Below are 16,027 nucleotides of genomic sequence, written 5' to 3'. Positions count from 1 at the left end.
TCTTTGGAGGGCCGCCTCCTCCCAGTTATTGACATTGAAGCTACACTTTCTGAGATGTATGTCGCCCGGGTAGCTGAATTGAGTGGGGGAGGATCGTTTGTGCAAGGTTGGCTGTGACACACGGGGCCAGTTAAGCGGCGGACCTTAACCAATGTAAACACGCTAGCGAAGCTAACAGTGCAATGGGGGTCAGCTGTGTGCTACAAGTGTCGATGATTGCCTCTAATGAATGGAGGAGCACGATTGGAGGGTTATGTGGAAGGAAGAACTTTATATGCCCTAGGTTTCAGCAGTACGAGAGACGACGGCGGCGAAGACGAGAGACCGGTGGAGCCAACGGACGAGAAGCGCAAGGACCGGAGCGAAGGCAGCGAGAAGCTAAGTAGTATCAAGTATCAAGTATCAAGTATCAAGTATCAAGTGGTCTGGGCTGTATGTTTACTTTCAACGCTTTGGACCCAGCGTTTTTGTCGATCTAATGAGTGTGTTCTCCACTCGTGTCACTGTCAAGGAGGAGTGAGCTCGCTCCAAACGTGCCGGCTGGTTGACACTATCCTACCATCCTCCCTCCGGGGATCTGAGAGCTGGGAACTTCCTTCACCTCCCACGGAGCGCTATCTACCGGGATACCGTGAGTCGCAGCCTTAAATATTGTGTGGTGTGCCACCTTCATGTGGGTGCTTTCTGCTACTTTTTGTGTGCTTGAAGTGAATACCCGACTGCTGTGCTGTGTGCTTGCTGCGACAACGTGTACTCCCGGAGGATCCTAGCGCTGTCCACGGGGAGACTGGAACTTGGAGACCGAAGACTGAGACCAAGGGCGTGTTCCGAACACCACCATACTTCTACATCCGGGGCTTTGCACGTGTGAGTCTTGGCCCATTGGGCCCCTAATAATTTGTGGTGTGGCTTGCAGTTCATTTGCCTTGTAACCTCGCTTGCTGTGTTAACAGGACACGTTTGCAGTGCTGTGTGTGTGTCCTCCGCCGGTGATACTAAGCCCCCACGAGCAGAGGTACAGTGGCGTCAAGTCTGCCCCCAACCAGTCTGACTCGTTCTAGTAGGATTTGCCCCCCTGCTCTCCCAGCATTCAGTGAATAGGAAACCAGCCCGCTCCACATCAGCGCCGCCCAGTAAGCCAGTTTGCTCCACGCCAGCGGCGCTCAGCGAAACCAGCCCCCGCTTGCCGTTCCGGCCCAGCCCAATGAAGTCAGCCGCTCCACGCCAGCGCCGCTCAGCGAAACCAGCCCCGCTTGCCGTTCCGGTCCAGTCCAGTGGAGCCAGCTTGCTCCACGCCAGCGCCGCTCAGCGAAACCAGCCCCGCTTGCCGTTCCGGCCCAGCCCAGTGAAGTCAGCCCGCTCCACGCCAGCGCCGCTCAGCGAAACCAGCCCCGCTTGCCGTTCCGGCCCAGCCCAGTGAAGTCAGCTTGCTCCACGCCAGCGCCGCTCAGCGAAACCAGCCCCGCTTGCCGTTCCGGTCCAGTCCAGTGGAGCCAGCCTGCTCCACGCCAGCGCCGCTCAGCGAAACCAGCCCCGCTTGCCGTTCCGGCCCAGCCCAGTGAAGTCAGCCCGCTCCACGCCAGCGCCGCTTGCCGTTCCGACCCAGCCCAGTGAAGTCAGCCTGCCCCACGCCAGCGCCGCTCAGCGAAACCAGCCCCGCTTGCCGTTCCGGCCCAGCCCAGTGAAGCCAGCCCGCTCCACATCAGCGCCGCCCAGTAAGCCAGTCTGCTCCACGCCAGCGCCGCTCAGCGAAACCAGCCCCGCTTGCCGTTCCGACCCAGCCCAGTGAAGTCAGCCTGCCCCACGCCAGCGCCGCTCAGCGAAACCAGCCCCGCTTGCCGTTCCGGCCCAGCCCAGTGAAGCCAGCCCGCTCCACATCAGCGCCGCCCAGTAAGCCAGTCTGCTCCACGCCAGCGCCGCTCAGCGAAACCAGCCCCGCTTGCCGTTCCGACCCAGCCCAGTGAAGTCAGCCCGCTCCACATCAGCGCCGCCCAGTAAGCCAGTCTGCTCCACGCCAGCGCCGCTCAGCGAAACCAGCCCCGCTTGCCGTTCCGACCCAGCCCAGTGAAGCCAGCCAGCGCCGCTCAGCGAAACCAGCCCCTCCTGTTGGTCCAGCGACGACCAGTGACTCCACCCCCTCTCCAGTTGTCGCTGTTGGTCGTCCGCCGCCGCCCAGTACAACCTGCCCACTCCCTACGAGACCCTCTTCTCCAGTCCACACACCCCCCCCCTCGACACCCCAAAACAGAGACTGCCCCCCCCCGTTTTAACCCTTTAATAAAACATTTGAACTTAGTACTGCAATCCCTTGTCTTGTGCTTGTTTGGTGTCTGTGAGTTGCTCTTCAGGGGTAAAAACCAAGGTGTATCGTGTCGGCGGTTAGCGCCTCACGACCTGCGACATTTGGCGTAGTCGGCAGGATTTTTCCTCCACCCCTGAATTGAGCAACTAGCACCCACCTAACAATGTCGCAAGACGATGTACCAGCGGTTCGACCCGCTACACCAGCCCCCCAAGTGATGCCGGTGTTTATGGGAGCGCCGTGGGCGCAGAAGTATGGAGGACCTGGCTCAAACCTGACCTTTCGAGAATGGAAGTCACAAGTAGAGTACTTGGCTGGATTACAAGGCTTGAACGAAGCACAATGCCTGGGGTTCGTGTTGGGGTCCTTGGAGGGCGAAGCCAAGAGGGAAGTACAGGCAGCGCCCGCAGATAAACGAGGCACCGCAGCGGCTGTGTTCGACTACCTGTTCCAACTGTATGGAGATAACACCTCGATGGCCATCCTACGATCTCGCTTTTTCAATTGCAAACAATCACCTGGACAGTCCCTGCGATCCTTCTCGCTACAGCTACGAGAGCTAGCAAGCCAGCTACAGCGACGCAACGACCCCTCTTTGGGCGCAGGTGAAACCCTAATCAGAGACCAGTTCATCCTTGGGTTGAGGGAAGGCCCCATCCGACAGAACTTGAGGCTACAGCTCCGCCAGAATCCAGCCATGACGTTCGAACAGATCTGAAGTGAAGCTATAACACTCGAACAAGATTATGCCGGAAGTGAAGAAGCACCCGTGTGCATGGCTGCGCACAGGGTAGTGGAGGCAACTGCCCCGCCACCAGAAGATTGGAAACTCGAGCTACGTGCTCAAATGCAGGAGTTGACTAAACAACTGATCGAGGCCGTCAGCCAAGTCCGACCGGCGAACCCTCCTCCACGAGAGAGGGCTTATTCGGATGGGGGACGCGACTCACAACGACACCCAACTAGGCCCAACTCCAGATTACAATGGGATGAGCAGGGCAAGCCGATATGCCTTCGATGTGGCAAAGCCGGACACATCAGCCGATTCTGTACAGAGCGCCGTGCCTCCCAAGGGGGTTTTTAGCTACTCCGACTACTGCGGCCCAAGTAGTCGGATCCCCTGAAAATGGTGCCCCACCTGTCCCCAGAGATGCCTTGATTGGTCAGTGTCCGGTGGTTCCTGTACACATTAATGGGCACGTTGTCAACTGTCTTGTAGATACCGGTTCCCAAGTCACTCTCTTGTCCAAAAGCTTGTGTGACGAACTCTTTGGTGCGCAGGAATTACCAGACACTAAGGCACCGTGGCTGACCCTGCGAGGAGCAAATGGCCTCGACATACCATATGTCGGCTACATGGTAGCGGATTTCCACGTTCGGGGTGTCCAAGTGCCAGAAAAAGGGGCTGTCATCGTCAAGGACCAATGCCTGGGGGCCCACCGGGCCTTATTGGGCATGAATGTCATCGCAGCCTGCTGGGAGGCGCTCTTCAAAGACATCAAAGCTCCACTGCTCAAACCCGTCGGACCGCAGACAGCAAGAAATGGGACCATGTCTTCGCAGACTGCCATCGAATTCAATCCAGTCAGGCCCAGATGGAGCAGGAGGACACTGCACGCGTCGCCTGCCAGTACGCCATCTCCATCCCCCCCCGAAGCGAAGCTATGGTGCTGGCGCGGGTACCGGTACGGAACTATGGGCCAGAAAACTGGGTGCTGGTGGAACCACACGGAGACTGTGCAAACGTTGAGGTCGCCCGGACCCTTGCAACGGTACGTAGGGGCCGCGTCCCGGTGAGGGTGCGTAACACTCTCCCCTACCCAGTCTACCTCCATCGACGGCAAGGGTTGGCACGGGTCACGGCAGTGGGCCTAGAGCAGATACAAGGCGGAAGAGACCTGCACTTCGACCAAGTGGCTGAGGCGGTTGTAGAGGTGGGCATCATGCACGTTGGCCGAGGGGATGACCAACCCAGCGAAACACTGCCAAGCCATATGCAGGGCGACTCCTTATCGGGTGAAGCGTTGGAGGAAGAGCAGACACGGCAACTGCACCAGCTCCTGGCCAGATGGCACCACATCTTCTCCACCCACGACGAAGACTATGGCTGCACCGACGTCATCCAACATCGGATCCCCACAGGTGACGCAGCCCCAATTCGCGAACGTTACAGACCTGTTCCGCCCACCCTCTACCATGAGGTCCGCGCCCTCTTGAGGGGTATGCTGGAAGGAGGCATCATTCGGGAGAGTAGTAGCCCTTGGGCCGCTGGGATAGTGCTTGTGCAGAAGAAGTCGGGGGCTTGGAGGTTCTGCGTCGATTACCGGAAGCTCAACCAGGTGACTAAGAAGGATGCGTTCCCCCTCCCACGAATTGAAGACTCGCTAACCAGCCTGACGCGCGCCGCTTGGTACTCCACCCTCGATCTAGCAAGTGGGTACTGGCAGGTGCGGGTAGACGAAGAAGACCGGGAGAAAACCGCCTTCACCACGCCCTTCGGCCTATTCGAGTGGGAACGCATGCCCTTCGGCCTCTGCAACGCCCCGGCTACCTTCCAGCGGCTGATGCAGCGCTGCTTGAACGGACAGCTGGTCGACTCCACCCTGGTTTACCTTGACGACGTGATCGTGTTTTCGCCTGACTTCGCCTCACATCTGAGACACCTGGAAGAGGTATTCCAAGCCATGGAGAAGTACGGCCTCAAACTAAGGCCAGAAAAGTGCCAGCTGTTGCGGAGGCAGGTGAAATTCCTGGGGCACTGTGTCAGCTACCAGGGCGTTGCACCGGACCCCGACAAAGTGACTGCAGTCCAACACTTCCTGACCCCAAAGACCGTTCGCCATGTAAGGGCATTTCTTGGATTCGTCGGCTATTATAGGAGATTCATTAAAAACTTCTCCAAGATCGCCAAACCACTTAACGCGCTGCTGGCTGGCACGGGACGCCCCCGAAGACACACTTCCCCTAGCATTACCTGGAGCCCTGAGTGCGAGGAGGCCTTCCAACAGCTGAAAGCCGAACTCCTGCAGGCACCCATCTTGGCCTATGCCGACTTCACCCAACCGTTCCTCTTGTACACAGATGCCAGCAACTCTGGTCTTGGGGCCGTCCTAGCCCAGAAGCAGGAGGGCGTGGAGAAGGTCATCGCATACGCCAGCAGGAGCCTCCACCCAGCCGAACGGAACGATTCGAACTATAGCATGTTCAAATTGGAACTCCTCGCGATGAAGTGGGCCTTGAGCGAGAAATTCAAGGACTACTTATGGGGCGCCAAGGTAACCATCGTAACCGACAATAACCCCCTAGTGCACTTGCAAACGGCGAAATTGGGAGCGGTCGAACAACGCTGGGTGCAGCAGCTGGCCAATTACGACTACCAGATCCAGTACCGTCCGGGTCGGGAACACACGAATGCCGATGTACTGTCCAGGTATCCCACCACCGAAGCAGAGACATCAGCGCCAGTCACCCCTCCTGAAGAACAATTGCTGGTGGCAGCGGTAGAGGCACCAGGGGCTCAGGTGGAGGCAGTCCCAGTTAGCTGGGGGTGGGACCCCTGCAGGTGGAAAGAACTGCAAGGCCAAGACCAGGATCTCCTGGCGGTACGCGAATACCTGCAACGCCGCGCACTGCCGCCGGCCCAGGTCAGGAAGAGACTGTCCAGCGCCGGGCAACGACTACTCAGTCACTGGGCCAAACTGAGCCTGCGGGAAGGGGTCATCTGCAGAACTGTGCTGGACTCCACTACTCATGCCCAGTTGATACAACTAGTGGTGCCACCTCACCAGACAGCGCCACTGCTGCGGGCGTACCATTCCCAACTAGGCCACCAGGGGCAGGAGCGGACATTGTCCCTATTACGTCGGAACTTCTTCTGGGCCGGGATGGAGGACTCCATCGCCACCTTCCGTCGGGACTGCGAACGTTGCCTCTTGTTTAAGGCCAAACAGGATGGCCGAGCCCCACTCGTGCCCGTGGTGCCTAGGGCCCCTCTGCACATCCTTGCCATGGACTACCTGTCCCTGAGCCGACCAACAGATCGCTTTCAGAACATCTTGGTTGTCACCGATCTGTTCACCAAATACTCCTGGGCCATCCCCACCTTGGATCAGACGGCTGCCACCACGGCCCGGGCCCTCTGGTCTACTGTGTTCCAGGCCTTTGGGTGCCCTGAGGTTCTGCACTCCAACCAAGGTCCAGCGTTTGAGTCCCGGGTGATCAAAGAACTCTGTCAACTCTACGGCTGCCAAAAGACGCGCACCACGCCATACCACCCCCAGGGGAACGGGCAGTGCGAGCGGTTTAACCAAACACTGCTTAGCCTGCTCGGAACCCTGGAGACAGAACAACAGAACCGGTGGGTAGAACACCTTCCTACTTTACTTCAAGCATATAACAACAGTGTCCACCACAGCACGAAAAGGGGGATTTGTGACAATGAACTCGTCCCTAATCGTCCACGGACTTGCCTAACTTTCGTCTGATTTTGAGCGCTTGAGAGAATCAAAACTAACAATTTTGATGACACCTAAATCGCCCGGAAGCGAATCGCGAGCCGCGAACAGGTCTCACAGCAGGGTGTTAATGGCCCAACGATTACCACATGAAAGGCAATGACAGCCAGCCCGGAACGCGGACTAGCCTTGCTCTTATTGGACGAAAAAGACACGTGACTCAAAGTAAAAGAGCTGCGCTATTGGTTAGCAGCTACGACCTTCTATTGGTCACGTTGGATTAATTTATGCAGACCGTATACAGTAGGTCCGTATAATTATGCAAAAATTATTATTAATAATATACCTAGGTTGATTTTACTTTGTATATTCACATCATTATATTCACATCATTATAGGCTGCACTGTGATGGGGCTTTAGCATGCATGATGTGAATTTATTGATAAAATGAAAATGAATGAAATGAAAATGATTTTTTAAACGCTTTTAATATCACACCAAACAATGTACACACACTTTGACAAGAACCATGCAACTACACACATACCCTGCAAACAATATACTATGCAGTGATGTACACAGCACTCAGGTCACAAATGTACAACTAGGAAACATTTCATTGCCGACAAGTTAAGTTTGGGCAGGCTGTCATCATGCTTTAGCGTACGTATCGCACGCTAGTGCATGGTGCGACGCATTTTGAATTCAAAGCGTGCTCCTCAACGCAACGGTAAAGCGCTTTCATGCACTTTTGACTAGTGAGGTTTGCGCAGTTTTCCCGCCGTGTCTGCGATTTTGTTTTGTCACAGCGCATTTCAGTTACTAAACGCAAATACGTTTTGCTGTGCCCCAACCAAAACCACCCCTAAACCTAACCTGTCAGTGAAGTAATGTTTCTGCTGCACCACTTAACTTGAAAATGCGTATTGGACACACGCGATAGTGAGTTCAAATCAGCGTGTCATAGATACGCTTAGCCTATGCATGATGTTTGGGAAGGGCACAATTCATAAAACTCAGAAAACACAATGCTTTTTCAAAAAAGGGTTCTATGTTCCCCGCTGCATCCAAGTAGACTGCTGCCACATTGCTAAGAGCAGGTTGTTGTTACATCTCTGACAGGTTAGGTTTAAGGATAGTTTTAGTCAGGGCACATACAAAAATGGATTTTAGTAAAAGTTGTCAATTCATAGTAAATATGTGGTAAATATGAAAGTAAGAGGAAAAATACTACAGGTACTGCCTTTTAATACAGACTATACAGGTATGTACAACATTATAAACATTGCTGTTGATTTCATGTTCTTCAGACGCCAATCATGCCAGCAGGGTCTACTGAAGGTCTCTGGTCACTGCGTCCTCGTCATACTGCAACAGGCACTCAGTCTCACTTCTGGGAGCTGTAGAAACAACAAATAAATTAATACTTCACCATGCACCTCATATTGACATAGCAAATATATCAATAAGCAAGTCATATTGAGCCCAACAGGGATAATCTCCTATTTCAGTCTTCTATGGTCTCATGCACTATGTCTCCCTGCCAGGATATGTAGGATGTAAGAAAATAAATCAAAACATAGCAATGCACAGCATTGAGAACTTATCTATAAAGTAGCACAAGTCATATTGCCAATGTAGGCCAGGGGTGGGGAACCTATGTCTTGAGGGCCGTTTGCGACCCTTGAGGCCGTTTTATCTGGTCCCCGATATAATTTTAATGTTATTCAGCTTCACATAAAATATGACATATTTTGTAAAGGAACCTTAGAAAATACATTTGCAATACAATTAAGTTATATTCAGGGAAGCTGAAGAAGGTGGTGTTTGTTTAAATGTGGCTGCCTTCAATATAGGTCTAAAGTGAAGGGGAAAATCCTGGTTTGTGTTCATAGTACGGCCCTTGGAGAACTTTTACGGCCCCTCGGGTGAATTTGAATTGGCCCTTCGAATGAGAAAGGTTCCCCACCACTGACGTAGGCTATAGGTTAAGCTTACCCTCTTTCACTCTTCTGTGGTGAGACTGTGCCCATTTTGGGTTGACCTCCACACGCGTCTGTAGCACAGCACACAGGATTGCAGGGCACAGCATCCTGCAGGACACTACAAAAAAACAAACAAAACAAAAACAAGGGGAATGAATAAATTACCTGACCAGTTATTAAACAAATGAAAATTGATGTGCCAGAGCTGTGGTAAAAGTAACCTTGGGTCCAAATCATCTAGGCCTAGGGTGTGTGTGTGTGTGTGTGTGTGTGTGTGTGTGTGTGTGTGTGTGTGTGTGTGGTAAATCCAGTGTTCACATTATTCAGATATGAGAATTAATTCATTCATTCATTTTAACTGACATTAGTACATACCCATATCAGTGCCATTTCACCCTGCCAAGACACTGGACCTGGGTCTATTGGAGCCCTCTGCTCAGGGTGTCCTCGTTATACTGCAGCAGGCACTGTTGTTTCTATAGTTCCTAGAAGCGAGACAAATAAATAAATACTTTGCCATGCACCTCATATTGACATAGCAAATATGTCAATAAGCAAGACCTATTGAGCACAACAGGGATAATCTTACACTATATCAGTTTTCTGTGGTCTCTTGTAAGATTGGCCCATCACCATTCTGCAGGACACTACCGTCTCCCTGCCAGGATCTGTAGGATGTAAGAAAATAAATCAAAACATAGCAATGCACAGCATTGATTACTTATCTATAAAGTAGCACAAGTCATATTGACAATGTAGGCCAGGGGTGGGGAACCTATGTCTCTAGGGCCGTTTGCGACCCTTGAGGCAGTTTTATCTGGCCCCCCGATATAATTTTCATGCTATTCAGCTTCACATGAAATATGACATATTTTGTAAAGGAATCTTAGAAAATACATTTGCAATACAATTAAGTTATATTCAGGGAACCTGAAGAAGGTGGCGTTTGTTTAAATGTGGCTGCCTTCAATATAGGCCTAAAGTGAAAGGGAAAATCCTGGTTTGTGTTCATAGTACGGCCCTTGGAAGACTTTTACAGCCCCTCGGATGAATTTGAAGCGGCCCTTCGAATGAGAAACGTTCCCCGACCCTGACGTAGGCTATAGTTTAAGCTTACCCTCTTTCACTCTTCTGTGGTGAGACTGAGCCCATTTTGGGTTGACCTCCACACGCGTCTGTAGCACAGCACACAGGATTGCAGGACACAGCATCCTGCAGGACACTTCAAAAAACAAGGGGAACGAATAAATGACCTGTCCAGTTCTATAAAAAAGAATACCCTGAAAAAGAACACCCTGTTGTTTCTACAGCTCCTACAAGCGAGACAAATAAATTAAATATTTTGCTATGAACCTCATATTGACATAGCAAATGTATCAATGATCAAGTCATATTGGTCACAAAGAAGTTAATCTTACATTCTTTCAGTCTTCTATGGCGAGTTAGGCCTTCAGGTGACTCGTCTTCGCCATATGAGACAGCAGCCTGTAAAAACATGGTAAATAGAATAACCCATTAACCTTGGGTCCTAATATAATACATGGACATAAACTAGCCTACATTATTTAGACAAGGTCAGTAGACCTCCACGTGAAACAATAAGAAAAAGTGACCATACATAATTTCAATTTCTTGAAGAGGCCATCTACACTTATTTGTGCAACAAGTGCTGTTTTGAGGACCCATACTTTTAAAGGACAGGTTGCCTACTGTTGCAAATGGCAGGGTATTTCACATTGATTTCGGGGTGGCGTGCTCAACTTGACCACTCTGGTCGATATTGAGCTCGCGCTGATACATAGAGCTCTTCAGCGTTGACGTCAACTTGTATGCGGCGTTTGGACTACCGGTTCCCTGGCGATTTTTTACATTGCAAAACGCCATAGAGATTCAGGTTTGGCAAAAATATAAGTTGCACGGCAACAACGAACATTAGCGTGTCCCCGCATCCCTTTCTCATTAGTGGAATGGATCGTATCATCATGTTGGTGTATTCACATGTTAAATCATGACGATTATAATTCAATATTGCTAACCCCTTTCTGATCATTAAAACTTCCGAACTACATACTTTCCTTTGGTTGCCATGGGTACAACCTTCCGCACGTACATGCCGTTAGATACTGGCGCCGTTTCTGTAGTCGCCAAAAGCTTCCGGGTTTAGCATATGGACGCAACATCGTATTTATGTCGAAGTTTGACACAAAATGATCAACCATGTCATACCTACAGCCTATTTTTAACACCCTCGACAGTTTGCGGGGGTTCGCTAAGCGCGTGCTTGCACTCGGAGCTTATTTGAAATTTACCCCTATTCATTCCCAATGGAGGCCGGAAGCCGATAGGAACCAGGACGTCCTTAAATGCTAACATGAAAGACTACAATCTACTACATGCTTCCTCTTCCGCTGAAGAACTCTATTGGGCTCGCGTTACTGAGAGCTGCCGCCAGAACTTCTCACGGTTAGCTTTCATAATATAGAACGCAACATGGAAGAATTGGTCGGTTTGGTGAAAGGGCAAGGTGTTTCAATGGATGTTAGCTACTCGATACATAGTATATAGTGACGCTACGACCAAGCTACTAGAGAATGTAATTAAACTAGTCGCTTCGCTACTGCCCAGCACTGAAAACCAACATACCCAGACGGCACACCAGTCTTTCCAACGTCGCCTAGATGCATTTTTGCCGCTGTAAAATACATTGGCAAGGCGTCTAAGCGTTAGTTCATCAACGAAATGCCGGGCAGACGTGAAAAATGAGCAGTGCCCAACATCTAGTTGATGAGCTAACGCAATAGCATGCTAACGGTAGCCTTTGTCTATCTTTAGGCAGGGGAAAGGCAACTGAGAACGAGCAATGTCAAACAATTTACCATCAACAAGTATAGTTAACATATTCACTGTTTCACCACAGCATTTTGTCATTACGATGCTCGCAAGTCATCAGAATTTCCTAGCGTACAGCAGCAACTAGTGTAATCACATTGAGGGGACTTGAGCTACCAGCTATGTAAAGCGGCTGTGCCATAACTTAGCAATGGCGGATCTGTGTTCAGATGAGCTATTCAATCGCTCTTGAGTACTGAAACTTTAAACCACAGTTGAGTAAAATGTACTTACATGTATATGAAGCCCATTTTCCGTTGGTATGTGAGGAACTTTCCCCCATATCGCCAAGAAACTTGTAAACCACACAGACAACGCGTGGTTCTGTTCAATCAGGAAGGTGCTGTTGACCGCGGCTGATGGCTTCTTTGTGGCTTGTGTGTGGAATTCGCATTGTGCCAATTCGTTTTACTGCCACCTAAAGGCTTGGTGTAGAACTAATTTAACCAGAGACGGTCTATTTTCAACTAACTTGAACAATCCTTGCTTTAGTTCAGAATACCATTTAAAAACCAGAGTGGCCAAGCACATTGATGTTTTTCCTCAAAAGCAGCTGAGGAACCTTTTTAATTCGAAGGGTCACTTCAAAATGTATGTCCAAGAAAGATCATTCAGATGATTCTATTTTGATAGCCTAGGCCTATTCTGTAGGTTCATTTAAATGTTTATAGCACAGATCGAATTGTTTGATCAACTTAATTTCTGAGCTTATAGTATCATAATAAAATGTACTGGCAGCAAAGCTGTGGCTAGTAGAAATGTTTAATGCAGGGGTGGGGAACCTTTTTCATTCGAGGGGCCACTTCAAATTCCTACCATGGTCATAAAATCCTCCGGGGGCCGTACTATGAACACAAATCAGGATTTCCCCATAAAATTTAGGCCTATATAGACACCTTTAGGCCTATATAGACATATAGACATCTTTAAAGGTAGACACCTTTAAAACAGTCCCCACCTTTTCTATGTCCCCTGAATATAGGCTAACTTAATTGCATTGGAAATGTAATTTCTAAGATTCCTGTGAAGTTGCAAAACATTATAATGATATCAGGGGCCGGATAAAACGGCCTCAAGGGCCCTCGAGACATAGGTTCCCTATCCCTGGTTTAATGGTTAGTGATTCTGAAAAACACCACTGGGCAGCGTGAAAAAACATAGCCTACACATACACAGACACAGACACACACACATTTTAGTAAAAGGCCAAAAAATGCCCTAGGGCCCCAACAATCCCGTTGCCTAGGGACCCCAAAATCCTAGAAACAGGCCTGCCGACCCCCCACTCCCTCCCACCCACCTGACCTCACCCCACCCCACCCCACTTGAAATTGACTGGGGCAGCTCCCGACCTGATCACTGGCATTTACATATTAAAGGCTCTTCTAAGAAGGGGATGGGAGGGGGGCATGGGGGAGCCGCAAATGCTGTGGCTTGAGGTATGAGGCAATTTAAGGTGCAAAACTCATCCACAAATTCCTCTTTTCATGCAGTGCACAGTACCACGGGCTATGCCCCAACCTATCTAATGTTTGGGAGGCATGTGCGGCTGCCAGCTGATCTGCTTACAGGAACTGTGGGGAACAATGTGGAGCTGAGCCAAACGGAGTGGGTCGCCCAACACCACCAGAAGCTCCACTACGCATACGACCGGGTCACAGCGCATCTGCAAAGGGCCGCAGCCTAGCGCTAGCGCTACCTGAAACACGGACGTTCAGCTGCCCGCTCCATTTCTTGCCAATCGTAACGCATGTCGCTTCATTTCTTGCCAATGGCCAAAAAGCGCCGGTCCATTTCCTACCAATGGGGAACTCGCTGTTCTCATTTCTGGCCAATGACAGACGTTTTTCGGCTGTCCATTTTTTGTGCTGGGATATGTCAACAGAGGAGCTACGTACTTGGAAATGAAGTCAACACGGTTATTTAAGGTAAGCAATCATGGTTTATTTACATTGTCACCATGTGATATGCGACAATACTTACAAAAAGATGTAGCCTATCTGTGGCGATTCAGTAATATATGACGCCTATATTTTGCTAACGGAATGAAGTGAATGGTGCACGACGCTAGTTGGCTATTAGGTATTGTAACGTTAGCGCTCCTCACTGACATTGCTTGAATAAATTGTCTTAAAGTGTTTAAATATGTGTGTATATAACGTTAGTCATCCACATAATGCCCGTGTTCGACTCGATATACTTGTGGGGAATATCTGCGCGTGTAAAAAAAAAACTTCTTATCGAGTCAACATGCAACCTTTTTTGTCAAACCTCAAGGGCTGTTTTCTGCTCGTATATAGTACATTTCAACGTAGTGTTGATTGAAATAAAGATTTTAAGAGTAACAAACAACATGTGGGCCTTGTTGCCATTCATAACAATTTGTAATAACGACGTGATTACTCCTGGCTGTAGATGACATGGGGCAATGAGAGAAGAGGAATTTTAAGAGCCTGTGCCAACAGTGGGACATGATCTGCGCAGAGACCGACACATTGGCACAACCCATACGAAAAGGTAAGGCTTAATTTACTTTCAGGTGATTTATGGTATTATTCTGTTTCATAACCTCATTTATGGTCCTTTCAACCTGTAAATGACAACACTGCACTTGATTTGTCTTGTCTTCTTATTGGTCTACAGGCCTTTGTGTTTAATGTCTTGTTGCAAATTTAATGGCCCCTTACAGTTGAAGTTAAAATACTTGATCCATTACAGATTCAGTCATGCCCAGTACAGGAGAGGGGACAGACATCACTGTTTTGTGGGCAGCAGACCTGTACAGGCTCCAGCCCTGTGTGTCACAGCTACAGATGCCTGCGCTGCATGCCCAGACGCCCCGCCCCCCCTCGCCATCGCTCCAGCCCTGTGTGTCACAGCTCAACACCCCTGCGCTGCTGGCCCAGACGCCCCGGCCCCCCTCGCCATCGCTCCAGCCCTGTGTGTCACAGCTCCAGACGCCTGCGCTGCTGGCCCAGACGCCCCGGCCCCCCTCGCCATCGCTCCAGCCCTGTGTGTCACAACTCCACACCCCTGCGCTGCTGGCCCAGACGCCCCGGCCCCCCTCGCCATCGCTCCAGCCCTGTGTGTCACAGCTCCACACCCCTGCGCTGCTGGCCCAGCCTCCTCTGGCCCCCTCGCCATCACTCCAGCCCTGTGTGTCACAGCTCCAGACACCTGCGCAACCGGCCCAGCCTCCTCTACCCCTCTCGCCATCGCTCCAGCCCTGTGTGTCACAGCTCAAGACCCCTGCGCTGCTGGCCCAGACGCCCCGGCCCCCTTCGCCATCGCTCCAGTCCTGTCTGTCACAGCTCAAGACCCCTGCGCTGCTGGCCCAGACGCCCCGGCCCCCCTCGCCATCGCTCCAGCCTTGTGTGTCACAGCTCAAGACCCCTGCGCTGCTGGCCCAGACGCCCCGGCCCCCCTCGCCATCGCTCCAGCCCTGTGTGTCACAGCTCCAGACGCCTGCGCTGCTGGCCCAGCCTCCTCTGGCCCCCTCGCCATCACTCCAGCCCTGTGTGTAACAGCTCGAGACGCCTGCGCTGCTGGCCCAGCCTCCTCTGCCCCACGCGCCAGACGCCTGCACCATGGCCTCCTCCTGCCCTCAGCTCTACCAGCTCCTGGTCCGTCTCAAGTCCAGCAATCACAGCTGGTAAGCATACTCATTTAAAAACAAATGACCTATTCTACTCATTCTACAAGTGACCTATACTCATTATTGCACATACAGGTATATCCCCATAATGTATGCCGTACCATCTGAGTAATAGTCTGTAAAAGTCATTGAAAGGTTAATTACCATTGTAATACTATGACATAACACACAGCCTTTAGTACTGTGCTCTGTACTGTATTGTGTGGCTCTGTCATTGCCATTCTGGTAACAACAAATTTATAACGCTGTGTTTCAATGGGTTAACTAACTTTAAATAACCTACATGACATATGAATAGGGTTATCCGCTTTATAATTTTTGTTTAATATTGTCATTAACTATTTTGTTTTAGGTAGGCTGTCGGTGAACACGGGATGCCAAGCATGGACAAGGTGGACAACCTGGCTGAATACATTGTGGAGCTGCAACATGAAGCCTCCCTGACCCACCCCCTGCATTTTCAATACCACTTGTTCACCCACTCCACCCAAACTGCTCCTCTTGTCTTTTATCGGCTTACTTTTCCTCTCTGTACATTCCCCAGACAACAACCATGGGTACAGTTTTTTCATACCTGCCAGACCTAGTGCCACCACTTCAGCCCCCCTGGACCATAGAAGCACCTCTCAAAGGCTAGATTTAATAAAAAGGACTGTAGATAGTAATTGATGCAGAAAATATGGTCATATCGCACAAAATAAACTGGACATAGTCAGTTCAAGAGCTTTATGTATGACCCTA

At 50.6% G+C, this 16,027-nt stretch overlaps 1 protein-coding gene and 1 long non-coding RNA gene across 3 annotated transcripts; one reads left to right on the top strand and one right to left on the bottom strand.

Moving 5' to 3' along the window:
- Positions 1–7,988: 7,988 nt before the first annotated feature.
- Positions 7,989–10,502, bottom strand: LOC134459958 (uncharacterized). The gene is made up of 6 exons (XR_010036915.1): positions 10,161–10,502; positions 9,860–9,964; positions 9,332–9,410; positions 9,118–9,227; positions 8,756–8,860; positions 7,989–8,157 (listed from the first exon to the last, which is right to left on the bottom strand). It is a non-coding gene; the product is annotated as an uncharacterized LOC134459958 (long non-coding RNA).
- Positions 10,503–13,334: 2,832 nt separating this feature from the next.
- LOC134459957 (uncharacterized) lies at positions 13,335–15,266 on the top strand. Of its 2 annotated transcripts, XM_063212467.1 has the most exons (3): positions 13,335–13,559; positions 14,047–14,148; positions 14,350–15,266. In XM_063212467.1, the coding sequence occupies exons 2-3, from the start codon at positions 14,103–14,105 to the stop codon at positions 15,153–15,155; spliced, it is 852 nt and encodes a 283-aa protein (XP_063068537.1). In that variant the 5' UTR covers positions 13,335–13,559; positions 14,047–14,102; the 3' UTR covers positions 15,156–15,266. The 2 variants fall into 2 exon arrangements, with proteins under 2 accessions (XP_063068537.1, XP_063068536.1); XM_063212466.1 differs by having other exon boundaries at positions 13,335–14,148.
- The last annotated feature ends 761 nt before the right edge of the window (positions 15,267–16,027 follow it).

Source organism: Engraulis encrasicolus, chromosome 12, assembly GCF_034702125.1.
Source record: "Engraulis encrasicolus isolate BLACKSEA-1 chromosome 12, IST_EnEncr_1.0, whole genome shotgun sequence".
Lineage (NCBI taxonomy): Eukaryota > Metazoa > Chordata > Actinopteri > Clupeiformes > Engraulidae > Engraulis > Engraulis encrasicolus.
The sequence above is the reverse complement of the archived record's forward strand: the minus strand, read 5'-3'. Positions and strand labels throughout refer to the sequence as shown.

Coding starts and splice junctions, on each gene's coding strand:
- LOC134459957 (XM_063212467.1), top strand. CDS start 14,103: ATGATCTGCGCAGAGACCGACACATTGGCACAACCCATACGAAAAG. Junction 14,149..14,349: donor GGCACAACCCATACGAAAAG/GTAAGGCTTAAT, acceptor GATCCATTACAG/ATTCAGTCATGCCCAGTACA.